The 17,059-nt window shown below is 34.0% G+C and overlaps 1 protein-coding gene across 6 annotated transcripts in view; it reads left to right on the top strand.

Moving 5' to 3' along the window:
- C25H14orf39 (chromosome 25 C14orf39 homolog) overlaps positions 1–17,059 on the top strand; it is a 44,834-nt gene that overhangs the window by 2,161 nt on the left and 25,614 nt on the right. For 3 of the 6 annotated variants that reach the window (XM_070592874.1, XM_070592876.1, XM_070592872.1), the window contains exons 5-9: positions 3,767–3,856; positions 13,718–13,905; positions 14,000–14,042; positions 15,789–15,909; positions 16,890–16,978. In XM_070592874.1, the coding sequence (XP_070448975.1) occupies positions 3,767–3,856; positions 13,718–13,905; positions 14,000–14,042; positions 15,789–15,909; positions 16,890–16,978 (531 nt within the window). Of the gene's footprint in view, positions 1–3,766; positions 3,857–13,717; positions 13,906–13,999; positions 14,043–15,788; positions 15,910–16,886; positions 16,979–17,059 lie in introns of all 6 variants that reach the window. The other 3 variants (XM_070592873.1, XM_070592871.1, XM_070592875.1) reach the window with 1 other exon arrangement.

Raw genomic sequence — 17,059 nt, 5'->3', positions numbered from 1 at the left:
GTTACGTGCCACTGTGGAAAGGGATCCTGAGAGGTTCAAAAGAAAGATAGAAGTGAGTACTGTATGATCTAATTCAGATCCAATTAGTCTAAATACATAATTTTGAATAATCTGGACTCAGTATATAAAATTCCTACTAAATAGATAAATTTGAAATAATTTCTGTCTTCGTATTTTCAAGATCTTATTTTTGTTTGGGGAATCTAACCTAAAATTAGTAGCTTTTCAAAATAAAAGTTTTCAATATGTTACGAATTCTTTCAACATGGCTTCAGCTTCTGGATTCTGCTGGTTAAATCTGTTATAAAACAAACACATTTTGAAACAAAGACTTGTTAATGTAACTTTATTGTATATTACAGATACTTAGAAAAATAAAACGTGGCAGTTTTCTATACTTAATTTTATGTGGACCATTGTCTTTGTATTTAGTACTATACTTTAGAATCATACTTGTTTCAAAATATTTTTTTACTCTAAATTTTAGTAAGCCTTTTTGGCTTTTCCCCATTACCTTTTTTATACTGGTTTAAAAATTTTATAAAAGTAGCACATACCTAGTATAAAAGTTTAAAAACTATACAAATATATGGAGTAAAAAGCTTTTCCCTGACTGCAATCCCCATCCCCACCCTGTCTTCTTCCTTAGAGGTGATCACTCTTAATGGTTGTACCGTTTCAGAACTTTTTCAATGAATATTCAACACCATTATTACATATACTTATATACACATCTATTTACATAGCTATCTTTCCTTTTTACCAAAGTGGGATCATACCATACTTATTCTTCAAATTGTTTTTTTAATTTAACAATATACAATGTAAATGATACTGCATGTATAATGATTATGTATAGATTTCATTCTCTTTTAACAGCTCCATAGTATTTTATTCTGTTGATGTATCGTAAGTTATTTAACTTTGCTCTTATTAACAGACATTTAGGTTGTTTCCAGTTTTTCCCTGTTATAAGCAACATGTACAGGTAATCCTTCCACATTTATAGACCTGTTGCTACAGAATGAACTCCTAGAAGTGAAATTGCTAGATCAAAGAGTATGCACGTTTAAACATTTGATAGATAATGCCAAACTGCTCTCCAAGAAGAGCATACCAATTTATAGTCCCACCAACAGTGTGTGTTCCTATTCCCTCACACCCTTGCCGACAATGGAGTTATCAATGTTTGCATGTTTTGGGAATCTGATCAACAAAAAACTATATATTGTTGAACTTTTCCTTTTATTTTCATTTAGATTTTATTGTAGTAGGTTTTACTAGTGGTTTCTCTCAATTAGCTGCATTGGGTCCTGGAAAAGTACTGATGGTTTCCACTTAGAACCTGCTTTGTCCAAATGCACTGTACTTTATACAAGCTTAATCTCTGCTGGGTTCTGAGGACGGTTAGTAGGATCTGTTCATTTTAATACCACGAATAACTCTAGTTCATGATTTCAGCATGCTGATTAAGAGATTTAAATGAGAAATATGGATTTATGAAAGTACTAGAGGAAAATATAGGTGACTATATAATTTTTGAGAGGAGAAGGCCTAAGTATGTCACCAAAGGTAGAAACCACATAGGAAACTGGATAAACACGGCTATATACAAACTAAACAGAAAAACATCCCAAAATGATATAAAAGGCAAAATGATAAGGTAGGAAAAATGTCAAATAAGGGCTAACTTTTAAAAATATAAAGTACTGGTGGAAATTAATAAGAAAAAACAAAAGCCCCATTAGAAAAATGAGCAAAGACAGTAAACAGGTAGATACCAAAATGAAGAGATGTATGTCTAATAAACATGTAAACCAATGCTCAATCTTAAAATCAGACACCCAAATTAAAGCAATAATAAAATGCTGTTTTTTTGCCTTTAAGTTTTGCAAAAATTTAAATTAAGATAATACTCAGTGTTGTCCAGGGAGTAAGAAAATTACCTCTCTCATACGCTGTAGGAATATACAGTGGTGTAGACTTTTTGGATGACATGTCAGTATAGTTTTTAAAAAGTTATAAAAAATAAGCATGACTTTTGATTAAATGGTTTCATTTCTGATAATTTTTCCTAAGGAAATAATTAGGCATTCTCTCAAAGATGTAATGTACAATAAGGTATTTGTTTCAGCCTTTTTTTTCTGATAGGAAAACACTGGCAGCATCTCTAATGTTCAACATTAGGTGATTGGTTAAATGAATTTTGGTGTATCAGTATGAATAAACAGTAGGCAGCCAATAAAATTATGATATGTCTATATTTATTGACATGGAAAGATGTTAACAATATATTACAAATTGAACAAAGCAATAAAACAACATTCATAGTATGAGCCCAATTTAGTAATTGTATATTTATATATAATTAGAAAAAGTCTAGAAATATGTATATCAAAATGCTTACAGTGAATATCTTTTCAGTGAACATGTATTACTTATGGAATTTTTTAATACTCGGAATATATGTATGTATAACCTTTGACCTTACAATTCCATTTTTGGGGAATATTTTCTAAGGCAACGATTAGATTAGACAAATATTTAAGTTCTGTTTACAATAGAGAAACTTAGTTTAAACAAAAATGGCCAAGAATAGGGCCAGCCCCAGTGGCCTAGTGGTTGAGTTTGGTGCACTCCACTTTGGCGGCCCAGGCCTGGTTCCCAGGCGTGGGCCTATGCCACTCATCTGTCAGTAACCATGCTGTGGCAAGGGCTCACATACAAAAAGGAAGACTGGCAACAGATGTTAGCTCAAGCGAATCTTCCTCAGCAAAAATCAGCAAAACAAAAAAGAGGCCAAGAATATGAGTATGGTTAGATAAATTATGGAACATAATGTATTTATTAAAACCTTTACAATGAATTCTTAGTGACAAGGAAAACGTGTATAATTTAAAAGCAAGTGATAAAGGAGGCTATATTGTTATATGTGAATATGATCTCAAAGATGTTAAAGTATATACTTATAGTAAAATCTGGAAATAATTTATTAAAACAATAGTAATTATTGTTTAGTGTTGAGAATATGGATGATAGTTATTTTCTTACGTATACTTTTCTGTGCTTCCAAAATGGGCATGCATACTTTTTGAATCTGAAAAAGTTAAAAAGATTAGAAAGGGCTAGAGGAAATATTTGAACAATATTTAGAATGGAAGCTGCCATGGTGTATGCTAACTTTAGATTTCTTACATTGGTAACATTCTTAGAGTCATAAAATGAAAAATGTATAAGATGAATCTTCGTTTTATTTTTACTATCTGATTTTATAATTCATTTTGGCCTAGTTTCTTTCTTTTAGTTCAGGACGGTATAACAACCTAACTTTCTAAGTTTCAAAGGAGAAAAAAGCCTCTCTTTACCTTTATCCTAACTCTTTGAATGCTTACTCCAAAAGAATTTCTTAGCCAAGATCTTAGAAGTAAGATGAGAAAGAAAGCCTGATGTTGGAGTGTTGCAGAGTATAGTCTAGAAATGCCATAGCAATGCACAGTCCAGCCATGCCACATTTATTTCTTTCCTAATCATGATTCCAAAGCAGGTTTTATGCAAGAATTCATGGATATTGATATTTGAGCATATGTATGATTGCGTGAATGGTGGTAGTGGTAGTGATGGGAGATGGGAATATTTTTCTTGATGTAAGCTTGTTTACTCCAGGAAGAGAAAGATGTGTTTATCTTTAAATGGTTACATTCATTTTTATCTCTTAGAATTTGTTTATCATTCTGAGATGCTAATTACAATATTTTTTTTTCTGTAGCTGGAAGCCAACATGTGATGTTTTTCATAAACATGAAGACTATGTGCAGGACCAATTTACTATTTATCAAGAAACTGTTGAAAAAGACAAGTACAGTACATATATTAATTTAAACTTATCAATTCTATAAGTTAGTATTAATAGGATATGCTTTATAAAAATGTTAATTGAAAAATGTAGAAATTTTGTACACTGAGGGAGTGTTTTTGTTTTTTGCTTTTGCTTTTTAAAGTAAATCCAAGTGTTTTGGACTCTTTGGGTGCTGTTGGAGGCCTACTTATTTGTTATACAGCTCCAGCGAACCCTGGATGTGTTTAGATATGTCCTTAGATAGAAACTGTTTATTAGTAGCAATTATTATAGCAGAGTACTTAAATTAATAGTCTTCATGACTTAATTGTTATAGACAAACTTCTAGGGGAACAATTAGCTGTAGAATTACCTTATGAAAAATTTTGATTATTGACTTTTGAAGGTTGTTTTATATTAAACTTCTGTTTTTCAGAGTGCAAATTTAGTGAGGTATTATATCCTGATGGAGAAATACCTATCTTTGGTTTGTTTTATTATGTGTAAAATCACCTGGTCTTGGGGAATAAACATAATATAATGAATAAATATATAAACGAATATAAAATAAACAAGTGAATATAATGAAAGAAGGGGAAGGACTTTGAACACATAATATAACATTATAATTTCACTTAATTTAAAAAATTGAAATGTTTTTATTTTTAACGTAATTGGACAAGAGCAGTATCTACTTTTATTTTTTATTGTATTTTTATTTATTTATTTTTTACTACTTTCCCCCCAGCTTTATTGAGATATAATTGGCAAATAACAGTGTTTAAGTTTGGTGTACAACAGGATGATTTGATACGTGTATATATTGTGAAATTATTACCACAATAAGGGTTAAGTAACACATCTATCACCTCACATAACTTCTATTTTTTTTGTAGTGAGAACATTTAAGGTTTAGCCTCTTAGCAACTTTCAAGTATATGATACAATATTATATTCACCATGCTGTATATTAGATCCCCAGAACTTATTCACTTTATAACTGGAAGTTTGTGGCCTTTGATCAACATCTCCTCTTTCCTCCACTCCCCAGCCCCTGGCAACCACTGTTCTACTCTCTATTTCCATGAAATTGGTTTTTTTTAGATTTTACATGTAAGTGAGATCATATGGTATTTATCTTTCTCTGTCTGACTTATTCACTTAGCATAATACTCTCAAGATCCATCCATGTTGTCACAAATGGTAGGATTTCATTCTTTTTTTGTGACTCATATTCCATTGTTTATATTTACACCACATTTTCATTATCCATTCATTTGTTGTTGGGCACTTAGATTGTTTCCATGTCTTGGCTATTGTTAATAATGCTTCAATGAACATGGGGGAGCAAATATCTCTTTGAGATTGTGATGTGATTTCCTTCGAATATATGCCCAGAAATGAGATTGATGGATCATATGGTCATTCTATTTTTAATTTTTTGAGATATTTCCATACTGTTTTCTGTAGTGGCTGTACAAATTTACATTCCTACCACCAGTGCACAACGGTTCTCTTTTCTCCACATCCTTGCCAACACTTATCTTTTGTCTTTTTGATAACAGCCGTTCTAGCAGGTGTGAGGTGATAACTCATTGTGATTTTGACTTGCATATCTCTGATGATTAGTGATGTTGAGCATCTTTTCACTTGATTTTTGACCATCTGTATGTCTTCTTTGGGAAAAGGTCTATTCAGGTCCTCTGTCCATTTAAACTTAGATTATTATCTTTTTGCTATTGGATTGTATGAGTTCCTTAAATTCATTCCTAAATATTTTATTGTTTTTGCTGCTATTGTAAATGGGATTGTTTTCTTTATTTCTTTTTCAGATGGTTCATTGTTAGTGTATAGAAATGCACCTGATTTTTGTATGTTGGTTTTGTATCCTAAAACTTTAGTGAATTTGTTGATTAGTTCTAATAGTTTTTTGGTGAAATCCTAGAGTTTTCTATATATAAGATTATGTCGTTTGCAAACAGACACCATTTTACTTCTTTTTTTAATTTGGATGCCTTTTATTCCTTTTTCCTGCCTAATTGCTCTAACTAAGACTTTTAGTACTATGTTGCATAGGAGTAGTGAGAGTGGAACCCTTGTCTTTCCTGATTGTAGAGGAAAAGTTTTCAGCTTTTCATCATTGAGTAGGATGTTAGTTGTGGGCTTGTCATATATGGCCTTTATTACATTGAGGTATGTTCTTTCTATACCCAATTTGTTGAGAATTTTTATCATGAAAGGGTGTCGAATTTTGCCAAATGCTTTTTCTACATCTATTGAGAGGATCATATCATTTTTATCCTTCATTCTGTTAGTGTGGTATATCGTGTTTATTGATTTGTGTATGTTGAACCATCCTTGCACTCCAAGGATAAATCCAACTTGGTTATGGTGTATGAGCCTTTTAATGTGCTGTTGAATTCTGTTTGCTAGTATTTTGTTGAGAATTTTTGCATCTATATTCATCAGGGATATTGGTCTGTAGTTTTCTTTTCTTAGCGTCCTTTTCTGACTTTTCTTTTCTCTAGTGTCCTTATCTGACTTTGATGTCAGGGTAATGCTGGCCTCGTAAAATGAGTTGAAAAGTGTTCCTTCCTCTTCAGTTTTTTGGGAGAATTTGGGAAGAATCCGTATTAATTCTTCTTTAAATGTTTGGTACAATTTATTAGTGAAACCATCTGGTCCTGGGCTTTTCTTTGTTAAGAGTTTTTTAATTACTGCTGCAATCTTCTTACTAGTAATTGATCTTTTCAGATTTTCTATTTCTTCATGATTCAGTCTTAGTAGGTTGTATATTTCTAGAAATTTATCCATTTCTTCTAGGTTATCTAATTTGCAGTCATGATTGTTCATAGTAACTAACCTCTTATGATCCTTTGTATTTCTGTGGTATCAGTTGTAATATTTCCTCTTTCATTTATAATTTTTTTGAATCCTCTTTTTTTTCCTTGGTTAGTTGAGCAAATTTTATTTATCTTTAAAAAAACCCAACTCTTTATTTCATTAATTGTTGTTTCTATTGTCTTTCTTGTCTCTATATTTATTTCTACTGTAATCTTTGTTATTTCTTTCCTTCTGCTAATTTTCAGCTTACATTGTTCTTTTTCTAATTCCTTGAGGTGTAAAATTAAGTTGTTTATTTGAGATCTTTCTTTTTTTTTTAATGTAGGCATTTATTGCTATAAATCTCCCTCTCAGAACTTCTTTTGCTGCATCCCATAAGTTTTGGTATATTGTGTTTTCATTTTCATTTGTCTCAAGATATGTTTTGATTTCTCCTTTGATGCAATGTTATTCAGTAATGTGTTGTTTAATTCCTATGTATTTGTGAGATTTTCCATTTTCCTCCTGCTATAAATTTCTAGTTTTATATCATTGTGGCCAGAACAGATCTTACTATAATTTCAATCTTCATAAATTAGTTAAGCCTTGATCTGTTGCCCAATATATGATCTATCCTGGAGAATATTCCATGTGTACTTTAGAAGAATGTGTATACTGCCGTTGTTAGATGGAATGTCCTGTATATGTCTCTTAAGTCCATTGGTTTATAGTGTTATTCCAGTTAATTATTTCCTTATTAATTTCTGTCTGGATGATCTTTCCCATGTTGAAAGTAGGGTATTGAAGTCCTCTACCATTATTGTATTGTCTTCTATTTCTCCCTTCAATTCTGTTAATATTTGCTTAAAATATTTAGGTTCTCCAGTGTTTGGTACATATATATTTGCAATTGTTATATCCTCTCAGTGATTTGACCTCTTTATCATTATATAGTGACCTTCTTGGTCTCTTGTGACTGATTTTGACTGAAAGGCTCTTTTATCTGATATAAGTATAACCACTTCTGCTCTCTTTTTGTTACCATTTGCATGGAACTTCTTTTTCCATCCCATCATATTCAGCCAATGTGTATCCTTAAAGCTAAAGTGAATTTCTTGTAAGCAGCATATTGTTGGATTTTGTTTTTTTAATCCATTCAGCCACTCTATGTCTTTTGAATTTAGTCTGTTTACATTTAAAGTAATCATTGATAGCTAAGGACTTATTATTGCCATTTTAGTTGTTTTCTCATTTTCTTTTTTAGTTCCTTTCTTTCTCTGTTGCTGTCTTCCTTTGAGACTTATTTTTTGTAGTGCTATGCTTTGATTCCTTTCTCTTCATCTTTTGTGGATCTACTATAGGTTTTTTTTTCATAGTTACCATGAGGCTTACATATAATATTGTACAGATGTAACAGACTGTTTTAAGCTGATAACAGCTTACCTTCAATTGCATATAAAAACTCTACACTTTTATTTCTCCTCACCCTACCTTGTATGCTGTTGATGTCATACTTTGCATCTTTTTATATTGTGCATCCATTAAAAAATTATTGTTGCTATAGTTATTCTTTATATTATTGTTTTTATACTTTAATACTAGAGATAAAAGTGGTTTACATCTATCATTTTTTATATTATTGTTTTTAAACTTTTATATTAAAGATAAAAGTGAATAACACAGTATCATTACAGTATTATGGTATTCTGGATTTGACTATATATTCACCTTTACCATTGAATTGTTTACTTTTATATGTTTTTGTGTTGTTACTTAGCATTCTTTCCTTTCAAATTGAAAAACTCCCTTTAATATTTCTTTTGAGGCAGATCTAGTGGTGATGAGCTCCCTTAGCTTTTGTCTGGGAATGTCCTTATCTCTCAAGGACAGTTTTGCTGGGTATAGTATTCTTGGTTGGCAGTTTTTTCTTTAAGCACTTTGAATGTATGATCCTGTTCTCTCCTGGCCTGCAAGGTTTCTGCAGGGAAATCTGATAATGTTATGGGTGTTCCCTTATTGTGATGAGTCATTTTTCTCTTGGTGCTCAAAATTTTCTCTTCATCTTCGACTTTTAACATTTGGATTATAATGTGTCTTGGAGTAATCTTTGGGTTGATCTTGCGTGGAGTCATTAGAGCTTTCTGTACCTGGATGCCCATCTCTTTCCCAAGATTTGGGAAGTTTTCAGCTATTATTCTTTAAATAAGTTTTCTGCCTCTTTCTCTCACTCTTCTCCTTCTGGGACTTCCATGATGTGAATGTTCACTCATGTAGCAATGTTCCAGAATTCATGGAGATTTTCTTCACTCTTTTTCATTCTTTTTCTTTTTGTTCCTCCAACTGGCTAATTTCAAATGAACTGTATTTGAGTTTACTGCATCTGTCTTTTGCATAATCAAGTCTGTTGTTGATGCTTTTTATTGAATTTTTCAGTTCTATCATTGTATTCTTCAGCTCCAGGATTTCTGTTTGGTTCTTTTCTATGGTTTCTTTTTTTTTTTAGTTAAACTTCTCATCTTGTTCATGCATTGTTTTCCTGATTTTCTTTAGTTGTCTGAGTTGTCTTCCTTTTATTGAGTTTCTTTAAGATGATTATTTTGAATTCTTTCTAAGGCAAATTGTAGAGCTCCATTTCTTTGTGGTCAGTTACTGAAACTATTACTTTTCTTTGATGCTGTCCTGTTTGCCTGATTCTTCATGATCTGTGTAGACTTGCATTGATGTCTGTGCACTTGAATGAACAAACACCTCTTCCAGTCTTTAAAGACTGATTTTGGCAGGTAAAGACCTTCTCCTGTTGGTTTCCTGGGCTGGTGGAATTACCTCTCGAATTGCCGTCATGCTAGGTTGAAGCTGGTTTTGAGGCTGTTGCTGGGTCTGCAGTGGGATCCACAGTTCGTGTGCTTGTAACCAGCGGCTCAGGCAGGTATGAATCCTGTCTGGTCCCTGGGTAGATGAGACTGTGTCTAGTACCTTGGTTAGTAGGATAGCACTGGGACAAGCAGACAAGGGTTCCATAGTTGAGTCCTCAGTTAACAGGCCTCTTACCAAGTGTGTGGACAGGTGTGGCTCCCATCGGGTCCCTGGAGGGGCTTCTGCCTGGTCACTGGATGGGTCCATGGGTGGTCAGCACTGGCCCTGGACTGTGGCTGAGAGGGGCTTGAATTGAGCCTGAGGGCTGTTTCAAGTTCCACAATCAAGATTGAGGCCTGCAGTCCTGGCTCTGGAGGCACAGATAAGAATATCTCCCACCAGGTCCCTGGGCAGGCTGGGCTGATCCCTAACAGCAGCTGGAGGGGCTGGAGCCAAAAATAGGGCCTTTTTGAGATCTCCAGGGGTAGATATAGGAGTATCTCCTTCAAGGTCCTTGGACCAGAAGGTCTGCTGGGGGCCCTCAGCAGTGAGGGGCCTAGAGCCAAGGATAGGATCCTGCAGGATCTGTGGGGGTGCAGATGGTAGTATCTCCTGCTGGAACCCTGAACCCTCAGTACTGCTGACAAACCATAACTGTTAGGGGCTGGAACCAAGTATAGGCCTTTTTAGGATTTTCAGGGGCAGAGGCAGGAGTGTCTCCTGCTGGGTCCCTATGCCAGCAAGACTCCAGTAACTGTGGCTGGGTTGGGCTGGAGCCCAGTTACAGGACCCTTTCAGAATCTACAGTCTGATGAGTTTGCAGGCTCACCTCTAGGGGCTCCCAGACTGTGGCCACAAGGGGCTGGAGTCAGTTCGTGGGCCACTTCAGGGTCTGCAGCCAGGACTAGGGTCTGTATGCTTATTACCTGACACATGGGTGGGTATGACTCCTCCCAGGTCCCTTGATGTATGGTGCTAGTGACAGACCAAAGCCAAATGGGACTGTAGCTGAGTTCTCTGGGATACAGAGCTGTTTCTAGGTCTCTAGCCAGGACCGTAGTCAGTGAGTTAGCCACCAGGATGCGAGCTTGCCTTCTCAAAATGGCTCTCCTCAGTCTGGGACTGTACCAGGGTTTCACAGTCTCCTACCTGGATCCCAAAGCTCCCACAACCTTTTGTCCCTGGATGGAGGCCACATTATTATTGTTGATGGACTGATATGCACAAGCAATGTTTTATTCTGCCATTTTGCTGACATCACTTCTATTTTTATATTTTAATTAAAAACACACACACAAAACTTAGAATGCAATTCTCTTTATATTCAAAGATGGGTCTTAAGAGAAGGTAGGGACTGAAGGTATAGATTTGGGCTTCATTGGCATTTGAAATCATAGAAATAGATGAAATTCCAAGGGAAATGTATAGAGCAAAAAGAAGTAGAAGCTAGAGTATATAATCATCCAAGGAATAGGCAGAGGGTGGAATTAGTGAAGGAGACTGTTACTTTGTCATTATAGACCCTGTTCCAATCCAAAAAAAGGATTCGAGATGATTTGTATAAATAATACCGTAGTGTTAGCAGAAAACTAGATATAAAAATCAAAGCTACAGGGAAGTAAGGATAATATAGGAAGATGAAGCCTTTGCTTAGGATAGAAATTCATACTGTATGGTCTTGCACATTTGTTGGACATAGGCACAAATTAGGCTTTAAAATTCCTCGTAGTAGACAAGGCATTGTGGAAATGTGATAGGTTTGAGATTCAGAGTATTCATGTAAAAAACAGTTCAATTGCTTAAGATAAGCAGAGGTTTTTCCTGGTACTGAGACTTGAAAGAAATTTCTCCCATGAGTTCCTCACAAAGGGGAACTTATGCAATGTGGTAGTGAATATCTGCAGTGGCCTCCCCCAAATAAACACAATATATATTACTGCTTCTTATAATGTCTCTCAATGCAAGCCATGGCTATAAAATATTGTTTAAAAAATGCTTCTATGAAGGACTCAAGCAAACCAGTCCAAATACTACCTCTCTGATAATGTTTTTGTGGATGACTTAGCCAGAGGTATTAAGGTGAAAACAGCTATATCTTTCTTTTTTAAATTAGCCATGTATCAGTTGATTGACTTGATGATGAATACCAGGCATTTATAAAAGGAAAAGTGTCCATTTGTTGCTATTATAAGTAATGAAGGAGGTAGAAGTACCAGCTACTTGTTTTTGCTAATCTCCCCTTCCTGTCGCAGGCATTTGCAAAGACTAGTATTGCTGGCCACAGATGAGATAATAGTGGTTCATGACTTGGCTATGCTGGGATCTGCCAAAGTTCGTGTACAGAGTATCTTAGAAGAGAGGGCGTGAATATACAATAGGAACAGGATAGATGTGGTATGCTAATCTCATCTGGAACTGGTGACCCAGACTTAGTTTTCTTATATTTATTTCCCTCCTCCCAGGACCATTTCTTCAAGAGGTGGGGGCTTAATTAGCAAATATACATTAGAGGAATAGGAGCTTGTTTTGGGCTCAACTGCCTTATCTTGCTAAAGGGGACAGAGTTTAGTAATATTAAGAAATTAAAACATTCTGGGGCCGGCTCTGTGGCCGAGTGGTTAAGTTCGTGTGGCGGCCCAGGGTTTGGATCCTAGGTGTGGACACGGCACCACTCGTCAGGCCACGTTGAGGCGGCGTCCCACATCCCACAACTAGAAGGACCTGCAACTAAGATATACAACTGTGTACGGGGGTGGTTTGGGGAGATAAAGCAGGAAAAAAAAAAAGATTGGCAACAGTTGTTAGCCCAGGTGCCAATCTTAACAACAACAACAAAAAAATTAAAACATTCTTAAGATTCAGACCTGCTGACCAATATAAGGTTGTTATTCTTACTTTTCTTCTCCCTCTTCAGGCAGTTTATTAATACTTCTTTTTCTTTTCTCGTCTGCTAATGAGATAATCATTACAGTATCTTTTAAGAAATTCCTCTATATAGTATGGCTTGATTTAGAAAATTTATAAAATTTTGAGGAACATAAGGGCTGTATATTATTAGAAAAATTTCTATGAATATTATTTCTTGAAACTAAGTATTTGATAAGAATTGGGTAAAAAGAGGATCCAAGAAAATGTTTTCTATGGTGAACCTGGCTTGAACATTTTCAGTGTTGTAGACCAGAATTGGCAAACTTTTATAACAGGTCAGATACTAAATATTTTAGGCTCTGTGGACTATACAGTCTCTGTTGTAACTATTCAACTCTGCTATTGTGTTGCAAGAGCAACTTTAGACAATACATAAGTGAATGACTGTTCCATTAAAACTTTATTTATGGACATTACAGTTTGAATTTCATGTAATTTTAATGTGTCGTGAAATCTTCTTCTTTTGGTTTTTTCAATCATTTAAAACTGTAAAAACCATTCTTAGCTCATGGGCCATACAGAAACAGGTGGCAGGTTAGATCTGGCCCTTAGGTTATCGTAACTGACCCCTATCGTAGATCAAGCAAAGGTCAAATGAGAAGGAAGAATTAATATCTTTTTGCAAAAGAAAAAATTAACCATCCCACTCAAGACTTGTGCCTAAGTAGACGACCACTCACCTCTACGTGAGTTGAACTGGAGGAGTTCCTCCAAACAGTGCTGAAGTTTTCTTCATAAAATACTTACGGGGTGTACAAGAATGATTGTGAACTCAGAGTTCTAACACACAGAACATGACTTCATGTGATAATTTTAGCGTAGAAAATTGAAGGAGATTTAAGAAGCATAGTTACAGAGGTTGCTGATCTGGGGAGAGTAGAGACTCAGAACTCAGGGAAGATAGAAATTCAAGAAGTGATGAAAAGAACCAGGTTCTGCAGTGTCAGTTAGGATGAGAACTAACAAGAGATCACTGAATTGGACAAATTAGATCATAGGTGACCTTAGGAAAGATAGTTTCACTAGAGTGGTGGGAGTGGAAGTTAAATGAAGAGGATTAAAGAGTGAATAACTGAGATAGTGAATAAAAACAGTAGAGAGTTGAAAAGTGTGATGGAGTTAAGGAAAATCTGAAGGGCAGACAGTATTGAGGGAAGCAGGGATAAGTAGATATTTGACTTGTCTTTTATGCTTAATTTAGTAAACTTTAACAAGTGCTGTTTAGAAAGTTTTAAATATACTCTTCTTATAGTTCATCATTTATTTTAATTTTAACAGAAAAATGTACCATGGTTATATATGTCAGTATAAAGATGTTTTGAAGCAATACCAACTAAAATACTCAGAAACACCCTTTTCACATGAATATTATGAGAAGAAAAGAGAACATGAAGAAATTCAAAACAGAGTGTTGGCATGTACTGAACAACTAAAAATGAATGAAACTATTTTTATGGAATTTCTAGGTATTAACATTTTTGTTATATATTATTTTAATTATGGCATTTTTGTAATGAAAAGAATATAATAAATCAGTCTAAAATATAATTTTTTTTTCAGTTCCTGCTCCCTTTCCATCACGTACTAAATGGACATTACATATGTATCCACAATAGTATTTCTACTTAAAATTTTTATTAGATAAGTATTATTTCTGTATTGTGTTATTGTGTTTCCCTGGTGAGAATCACATGGATTTGTTTTTTAATTCAAAACTTTTAGAGGTTACTTTAAAGATCATCTGGAATTAGTTTTCATATATGTGCATGTGATCAGAAACAAAGCAATTTTAATGAGGTAAAGTGGTATATGGATCTGCCTTTAAGTGGCATGTCTTAGCAACCAAACCAATGAAAAAGTCATCTTGCTCTGTCTTACCAAAGAAAGAGTACCAATTAAATCAATTGATCATTACTTGTTAGGATGGAAGGTGGTGAGGTGAGTCACAATTATTCATTCATCTATAGAAATTCATTGGGTACCTACTTCGTGCCAGGCAATACTTGAGAAGATACAGAGCTTTCTTGCAAGGAGCTCACAGTTTAGTAGAGGAGACAGACATGTAAACAAGTAATTCTAATACAGTGGCATTGTATTAGATGCTTAAGCAATTCTTAATTGGTCTTAGTCTTGTCTCTTTGTCAAGAAGATCTTCCCTCATGATGAACTTGGAACTTTAATCCTCTTGCAACCGCCACAATCCTTCATATGCTCTCCTATCAGATTATAACTCCACAGATTGCACTAAATCTTCTTTATCCCTGCATTCTACCTTGCTTCATTCTGCTTCATCCTAAATCATCCTTTTAGCTCCTTTGCTGCTTGCTCTCTCGATGTTTGGGTTTTAGCTTATTCTGTTCTTAGTTGTTCATTTGCTGCCCACCTGTATTTTAACTTCTCAGTGAAAAGGGGTAGAGGCTGGTAGATGCTGAAGGTACAGCAGGGGTTTAGGGAGTTGGATGTAGGATGGGATGAGATGTAGGATTGTATGACAAACAAGAGGAAGTGAGGGAGATAGAATCGAAGATTAGAATTTAAATGTCTATGTATAAAAATTTAAATTGATACTTTTGATAACAACATAGCATTATAAATAATGTTCATCTGAAATTTTATGTCCTAGCATATAAATCACTTTGTGAGGCAGAATAGGAAAGGTCTGATAGGTTTTGTCTGGAGATTTTCCACTAGAAGATCACTACCAGTATCACTAGAAATAGTTCAGTAACCTATTCATTTTCAAGTTCTCCTAAATGGATTGTAGAGTAACCTGGGAAATTGTAGTAGCTAATAACCATGCAGGATGTCTGTTAACAGCTGAGAAATTCTCTACTTGAAGTTCAGTATAAATCCACTTTAAGCAGAAAGTCCAGATGGAAGATCTAGCTGTCTTCTGAGTTCTGCAGGGTGCCCTGAATAATCTTACACAGCAAGAAAAGGGAAATTGGGTGGACTTTTTATGTTGATTTTGGAACAAATAAATGATGGAAACACAAGGAGTTAAATTTGGACCTGAATTGATTATGTATTATTAGTCATACCAAATGACTAATAATAGCAAAAAACTACCCTATGAAAATATTTAACTGAAAGAAAAAATCCAAACAAATATTTCAGATGAAATGTTATTTTTAAGCTCAACATATAACATAGATAAACAACAGATTGTCTTTGTCAGTTTGCCATATGTTTATATTAGCTTTACTTCTGTTTTCAGATACTGTTGTTATTATTGCTTATTGCTTATGTGGAAAACATATAAATAATGTTTCATAATATTATTTCTGATAAAGTATATATACTATAAATGTAAAATTTACTTGTGGAACAAAGTTCCTTAACATAAAAGTGTTAATTTGAGATATAAAACACAAGATATTCTTAAACTTGCCAACAATTTTTCCAAAAGTTCATCTGAATTGAAGAAAGAAGTAGATGAAATGGAAATAGAAATTAATTATTTAAACCAGGTATATATATTGTTACATGTTTCTAGTATTTGTATTAATGTGTAAGTGTAATGATATGTTAGTTGACTGTCTGAGAAGGGCTATTCTAAACAGCCTGGATATGGAGGAAAGCTTATGATAATTTATTTGTGTCAGATTACCTTTGGAGCCAAAATGTGTCTTAGCTATTGGGTATACTCAACTCTTGAGTTTTGGGGAATAGTTTAACTTTATTTGGGGGCCAAGGAAAGAAGATGAGGAAAGAACAGCATGTTGCTTAATAATAGGAATTTAAAGGCATTTAAAAAGCTACAACAGTGTTGTCATGAAAGAGAACAAGACTGTAAATGGTTTCAAGAACTTAATCTTGAAACGTTATGACTTTAATCTTTATACGACTAGGCTAGAACTAATATAGCCTTTAAGATTGATACTACATGATATTTTCTTGAATATATTTTTAGTTCATCTATTGAAATGTAGCTTTCATTGACAGGTATGAGAACCCATCAAAGTCACTTCCGAATTTTGAGGAAAAAACAATAGCTAATTTTCTAAATTTTTTGAAAATTGTGTTAAAGATGATATATTCATCATCATTGGTGTGAGGTTCCAAACAACAGTAATAGCATTTTAGTAATGAGAAGAAATTATACTTCCTTTAAAATATATGGTAACTAGGTCTCTATGTAGGAAATCAATGCTACTTGGCTTCTATTGTGTTTAAAAAAGAGGATGGAAATTCATTGAAATCTAGGTTTGCTAGTGGTGTTGTAAGGAAAAGTTAAAGGAGTATGACTTATTGTTAATTTTGACTCTGTTAATTGTTAATTTATTGTTAATTTTAGCAACTTTCGCTGAAAGCTAGCTAATACTACCAGAAATATAAACCTAGTGATTATATAGAAAAAATCATATTCATTAGTTAAGATAAAGCATATATTCCTTAATGCTTTGCAGATAATTACTTTGTTTTGCTTTGTCATTTTTCTTTTTAGCAGATTGCAAGACTTTATGAAACTAAGAATCTCTCAGAAACTTTGGAAGAAAAAAATAAAAATATAGAAAAGAAAAAGGAATTGAAAGAAAGGTATAGGTAAACTTTAAAATGGGATTTTATGTGAACAGGTATTCTGCATCTAAAACTTTGATTCTCTATTCTAACCCAAGC

Source organism: Equus przewalskii, chromosome 25 (genome assembly GCF_037783145.1).
Source record: "Equus przewalskii isolate Varuska chromosome 25, EquPr2, whole genome shotgun sequence".
NCBI lineage: Eukaryota > Metazoa > Chordata > Mammalia > Perissodactyla > Equidae > Equus > Equus przewalskii.
Note: the sequence above shows the minus strand (reverse complement) of the source record. Positions and strands in the feature narration are given on the sequence as shown.